This window comes from Macadamia integrifolia, chromosome 5 (assembly GCF_013358625.1).
Source record: "Macadamia integrifolia cultivar HAES 741 chromosome 5, SCU_Mint_v3, whole genome shotgun sequence".
Classification (NCBI taxonomy): Eukaryota; Viridiplantae; Streptophyta; class Magnoliopsida; order Proteales; family Proteaceae; genus Macadamia; species Macadamia integrifolia.
This window is the reverse complement of record NC_056561.1, coordinates 4,846,294-4,852,293: the sequence shown is the minus strand read 5'-3', so window position 1 is coordinate 4,852,293 and position 6,000 is coordinate 4,846,294. Positions and strand designations below refer to the sequence as shown.

At 38.1% G+C, this 6,000-nt stretch overlaps 1 protein-coding gene across 1 annotated transcript; it reads right to left on the bottom strand.

Moving 5' to 3' along the window:
• Positions 1 to 581: 581 nt before the first annotated feature.
• Positions 582 to 5,049, bottom strand: LOC122078816 (protein SHI RELATED SEQUENCE 1-like). The gene is made up of 2 exons (XM_042644960.1): positions 3,350 to 5,049; positions 582 to 2,796 (listed from the first exon to the last, which is right to left on the bottom strand). Exons 1-2 carry the CDS (start codon positions 4,050 to 4,052, stop codon positions 2,432 to 2,434), a joined length of 1,068 nt encoding a protein of 355 aa, XP_042500894.1. The 5' UTR covers positions 4,053 to 5,049; the 3' UTR covers positions 582 to 2,431.
• Between the last annotated feature and the right edge of the window lie 951 nt (positions 5,050 to 6,000).

Below are 6,000 nucleotides of genomic sequence, written 5' to 3'. Positions count from 1 at the left end.
GTCCTTTAAAAAAAAAAAAAGTTATGTTTATGCTTGCGACATCAAGTAGAAACCTTATATGAGAACACTAAATATCTCTTAGTATACCCCTTCCTATTTTATATAAATATAGGATCTATTTTTACACTACTTAAGATTAACTTCTGAGTATGCTACTTCCTTTTCAGAGATTTTCAAGTTCACATTAATATTTTCTTAATACTTTTATACAGATAATATGCATGACAAAATGCAGAAAATCAAAAGCTCATTCTAATGGTACCCATTACATTGAAATAATGATCCGAGTGTTTTAGATCTTTCCAATTTTTCCAAAAATCTTATTCTAGTATCATTTTATGCAATCATTATTCAGGCCTTATTCTGGTTCATTGGTCCTTGATGTTCAAATTCCAAATTAGTCTTTTAATCCTTTTAGGAGTGTCTATGATTGAAATGGTTCTCCATGTTGTTACACAATAACTTAGCAAAAGCATTTTCTATACTAGAAAATACATTATTCCACTTTCATGCTTCAAATGCATGCATTTGTTTTATCCCAAACTGCTTGGCTTTGTTGTAAAAGTAAACTTATTATTTTGTTTTGTTTTTTGTTTTTTGTTTTTTGTTTTTTTTTTTTTTTTCACCCTAACTATTTTGATCTCCTTCATAAAGGTTTAAACTTTTCTATCTTATACTTATTTTCAATCTTAAGGCTCTAAATTTTAACTTTGTATGGGATTCATAGTACGAAATAGTGAAAATTTAGCTGGTACCCTAGTTAAGAATTCACTCAAGTGATTTACTTGTTTAAAAATGCATCTATATACACTAGATTGAACCACTGATCAATGATTTTATTTTATTTTATTTTTTAATCTGGAGGTAAAAAATTATAACATTCCCCCCCTGGGTACTGACCTTGTGGGTATGGATCTTTTTTTTTTCCTTCCCCGAAAGTGCAAAGGTATCTTTGGACCTAAATATGGGGGACAATCAAATAATTATCAATGACTAAAGGCTCATTATCTTCTGCTAACCATTAGATGCTCAATTAATAATCTTTTCTCTCATTAAATATTCTTCTTGGAGAAATAGAATTCCCTTTATGGTTACACAATGATTCCTTTTGATCCCTAAATGTATGGCATAAAATTTATAGCTGCTGCATATTCAATCAAAGCTATAATATTCTTCTAGAAGTACAAGAAAACTCAAACCAGAAAATGCAGTAGGAAGAGGCTTCCACAACTATAATGAAGAATTTTACTAAGAAATAATGTCAAGCAATAAATGACGATCATGCATGACAGGTTCATTAATTTATCTTTCAAGAGGCATCATTTGAAGAAACTCTAAAGAGAAGAGAACATGCCATGGGTCAGATAGTTCGTAAATTAGGGTAAAATTCTCAATCTTTTTATAAATTTCACATGAACTAATGGGAGCTTTTCTCAATGGTGCATACAAGTATCTCATGTTTACATCTAAACCACCCCCCTTCCCCTTTCATGTACAGTTGCAGGTGCATTAAACAAAAGCAGCTAAAGAAGCACCATTTCCCATTATTTATCACTTAAAAGGCAAGGTTTGATAAGAGAACTAATTACTAAAGTAACATCTAAGAAGGGTCTATTCTATGTGTACATTACTAATGGAAAAAATAAGTAAACAAATATGAGTCAATAAAGAAGAGAACCATTGATTTTTTATTTTTTTTCAAGCTTTAGCATACTTGAATTTGCAATGTAATAAGGGGAAACAAGGAAGGAGTCATAACTTAAATAAAAGCCTTTGCCCAACCAAACATGGTACCTATATGGCTATATGGTCCAATGTCAAACCAGCAAAGAAACGGGTAAACGGGAAAAAGTGGATTAGATGTTCAAAACCAAGCAGAAAGCTAAATCAAATCCAACCCATTTAAAGAGAAATAAACTACAATAAAGAAACAAAGAGACACAGATAAAAAAGACTACGGACACGCATTTAGTAATCAGTACACAGTAGACACCTAAACAGACACATCTCCACCCACTACATTCACTACACTTGAACTCTTAAAGAGGTTAATAAAGAACAGAGCTATAAATGCAAACAAGAAGAAACTTGGAAAGGAACAGATATAACTGATAAATCTGAATTGAAATTCTAACAAACAAACATCCGCATTTCTACTTATCTCCCTCTCTCTCTTTCTCTTTCTCTCTCTCTCTCTCTCTTTCTGTGATCAATGGATGGGCATTAAAAGTACTGGGAAAACAACAAATATAACAACAATGTAGATTGTAGAGAATAATGTAAAGACAAAAGGTGAGATGTTGAAACCTCGATGTGGAGACTTGTAGTTACTTGGGCACCCTCTCCTTAACCACTAGCTTTTAAGGATGAGTTGGTTAGAAAGAACTTAGAAGGAGAGGGAGAAGAACCAAGTAGAGGAAGCTGGAAAGGTCTATCTTGGGGGTGGGAAGAATTGCGTACCGGCCATGAAGGCGTTGAGGGGTGTTGGGTAGAGAGATGAAGGATCAAGCATTGCTGCTGCACTTCTTGTTGTGGCAGCGGTAGTGGTGGCAGCTGCTGTAATGAGATTACGAGGTGGAGCTCCTCCTCCTCCTCCACCACCGGAGGAGCTTTCTCCTGGACCATAATGGACATCGGGGCCTTGATCATAAAGGACACCCTTAAAGACATGTCCTGCGATATTCACAGCCGTTTGATACGCATACTGGTCATCAGCATCATCAATGGAACTCACTCTAACGCAACGAAACACCGCCGGAGAGTTAACCTCTGCGGGAAAGTTCCCTACTTCCATCCCTGACAAACAAAACTCCAATAATAACATTACTATGTTTGTATAGAATATACCCATAAAAAAATATGAAATACCCAGAAGAAAAAACAGAAAACCCAACACAAATATGAAGAGAAACGCCAAGATTTACCAGTGAATCTCTTGAAAATTGAAATTCCACTATCACTGTTACAACTACTACTGACTAACAGTAGATTCTGAGAAGAAAAAACGAGAAGGAAAAAAGCTAAAGAAAGGAAGGGAAAAAGCTGCTCTTAAGATGGTGAAAGTCCAGATCATTGGCACGCCAAGTCGCCTACTACGGCATAGTTTTTGTGGATGGCATCGAATGGGGTCTCTCTAAGTCTCCATCCCATCTCGGTATTTGTCTCAAATCCATCTTTCTTTATATATATATTTATTATTATCTCCACAGATTCATTCAACTATAAATATATATAGAAGTTCACAATGTCTATCCTCTATCTTCTATCCTCTATCCAATCTTTCAGTCTTTTCTAAGCGTGAGATAAGAGTGTATGTGTATATATATATTATGAAGAGTAGGAACAGTACCTGATGTGGTGGTGGGTAAACGGGTGCAGGCAAGGGAGGGATGTTCTCTCTGTCTTTTGGGATTCTCTCCACGGAGCTGCGCCTGTTGATGATGATGATGATGATGGTGATGATGTTGGTGTTGGTGTTCCTGCTGGTGCTGCTGTTGGTGAATAGGGGCGAGCTGTTGTTGGCGTTCACGTCTTCTAGAAGCAGGGACCCAAGTGCTCTTGACGTGAGTCGGGCACTGAAACCCTCGGCTCTTACAACAAGTCCTGCACCTCATATGAATACAGTCCTTCTTCGCTTGGTTCCCACAGTCTTGGCAGCTCATCCCTCCTCCTACTACTCCTTGTCTCATCGTCGTCCTACTCTCACTCACAATTCCTCCTCCTCCTCCTCCTGCGGCTGGGGCTGGGGCTGGGGCTGGGACTGAGACTGCGTTTCCTCTCCAACTCAGCTCATCGGACTCCGAGATGGAACTAGGACCCACCGCCAAGCAGGACGAGTAGATGTTCTCTTGCAGCCGTTGATGATGGTGATGGTGATGGTGATGATGATGCAGTTGCCATAGCTCGAAACCCTTGTTGTTGTTGTTAGAGATCTCGTCGTTCCTGTATAGGAATAGGCTCTCCGGAGGAATTTCGTTGCTGGGCGGGCTCTGTTGCTGGTTGTTGCTTCCACTTCCTCTTCCACTTCCCCAACCTAGTGAAAACCCAGCCATTGCTTCCTCCCTGAAGCTAAGGCAAACTTCAATTGAGACCAAAAATCCATAGCAGAAGCTCACCTGGGTTACGCAGCTTTCTACAAAATTGCTCCTTTCTCCTCCTCCTCCTGCTCTTCCACTTCCACCCTGACCCTTTTTTTGAGCTTTGTGGGTTTGAATTGTTTAGTGTGTCTTTTGTTCTTTTTGTTTATTTTCTGGGCTTTTTTTTTAATTTTTTTTTTTCTTTTCCTGTTCTGGGATTTGGGTACTTGGGTGTTTGGCAGAATGGGATGGGAAGGGAACAGACTCACTGAGTCACTGTTGGTGGGGTTAGGGACTTGGAAGGGTTTGGTTTTTTCCCTTTTTTCAGTTTTACCTGATTTCTACATCTGGGTGTTTCTAGTAGAGGCCTCTGGTCTGAGGTCTGCAGCTTTTTCCAGACACAAGTCGGATTTTATGGGCAGCAGCTGCAGCGAGCGTTGATGATGGTTGCTCCAATTCCTTTTTCTCTGCGTTGTAAGCATTAAATACACAGAATTTACTTACAGCCCTGCAACGCCGCCACCGCAACAGCGCCCCCCTCTTCTGCAACCTCAATTTAAAGACAGACAACGAAAACCCATTTCCTCCCTTTCTCTCTCTCCCCGACTCCCCTCTCCTTCCATTATCTTCACTCTCTCACTCTTTCACTCTCTTTCTAATTCTCTCTTTCTCTCTCTTCTCTTTCAGTATCTCTGATTGATTGTAAAAATGACGACGAGACTGGTTCTGCCAGTGCGTGCGTTTTCTTCTCTGTGTTTGTGTGTGAAACTCTCTCTCTTTCTCTTACCGATCTTTACTATTCCGTTGGGGCTGAGATGATGATCATAGCCGTCCCATGTCAATCTGACGGTCTATTTGTTTCCACGTGTCACAGCACCAGCTTTTGCTTATTCTTGTCCTCTCACCGGAAAACCCGCTGCTTTTTCGTGACACCCTCTTTTAATGTACATTTTTTTATGTATATTTTTCCTTACCACTGTAATTGAGTAATTAATTAATAATTACAATTTACTACAAATATCTTATAAGCCCATTAGTGTCCGTACAAAAGTTCTTTCTTGCTTACCATTTAGATATTGGTCCCTCAAGTGATCTTGTTTTAAATTTCCACTCAAATTTAATTAGGGTTAAGGTTTACCACAACGCAACAGTGAGAAAATGCACCAATGAGAGGGCAGGCGATGGATTCTTTCGTGTGAGCCTATATTTGAGTGTTAATGATCCCAAAAGTGGTCAGAAAAAAAACTCTAAACCCTAGGGTCGGTTCCATTTGGATTATCCTCCAATAATTCCAATTTGAATCAACCGGTCAAAATTTCAAACCTTGTATGTGAGAGTGTGGGAAGGAATCCCCATTTACATATTTAGTTACATAATTGAATGATTTTTTACATGAGAGGACAACCGAGTCTAACCGGGTGTTAGCATACCCTCCTCCAACTATTGAGAGAAACTTTTTCCATATCATAGCCTATAACTTTCATATAATGCATTTTTTTCTTACACTTTCAACACTTTATACCTTAAAATGTAATAGGGAGAGGGTTCATTATTCACACCACCAGTGTGAGAGAATCTCCCATGCCACACCAATAGTAATGTAAAGAATGATATTATCGCATGGTCAAGTAAAGGAAAAAAATAATTAAAAAAAAAAAAAAAAAGGTTTTGCTTGGTGTAACCACAATTGATTACACGGAAAAATATATTAAAAAAATTTAATTAAAAAAAAAAAGGGTTTTGCTTGGTATAACCACAATTGATTACACGTGGCCTCACAAGAAGACAGTTTTACTCGTTAAATTATAAGGTAATTTAGTGTTTTGTCTCATATGGAAAAGGGTTTTGTCTCTTATATATCATATAAAAAGTTGTCACCATGCATGCTTAACCAAGATTAACCCTTAATAAAAATCATGTGACA

What these genes read in the sequence shown, in the direction of transcription:
- LOC122078816 (XM_042644960.1), bottom strand. Translation starts at nt 4,052, where the DNA reads ATGGCTGGGTTTTCACTAGGTTGGGGAAGTGGAAGAGGAAGTGGAAGC. An exon ending in TTTACCCACCACCACATCAG is followed by an intron (nt 2,797 to 3,349) that starts GTACTGTTCCTA and finishes TTTGTTTGTCAG; the next exon opens with GGATGGAAGTAGGGAACTTT.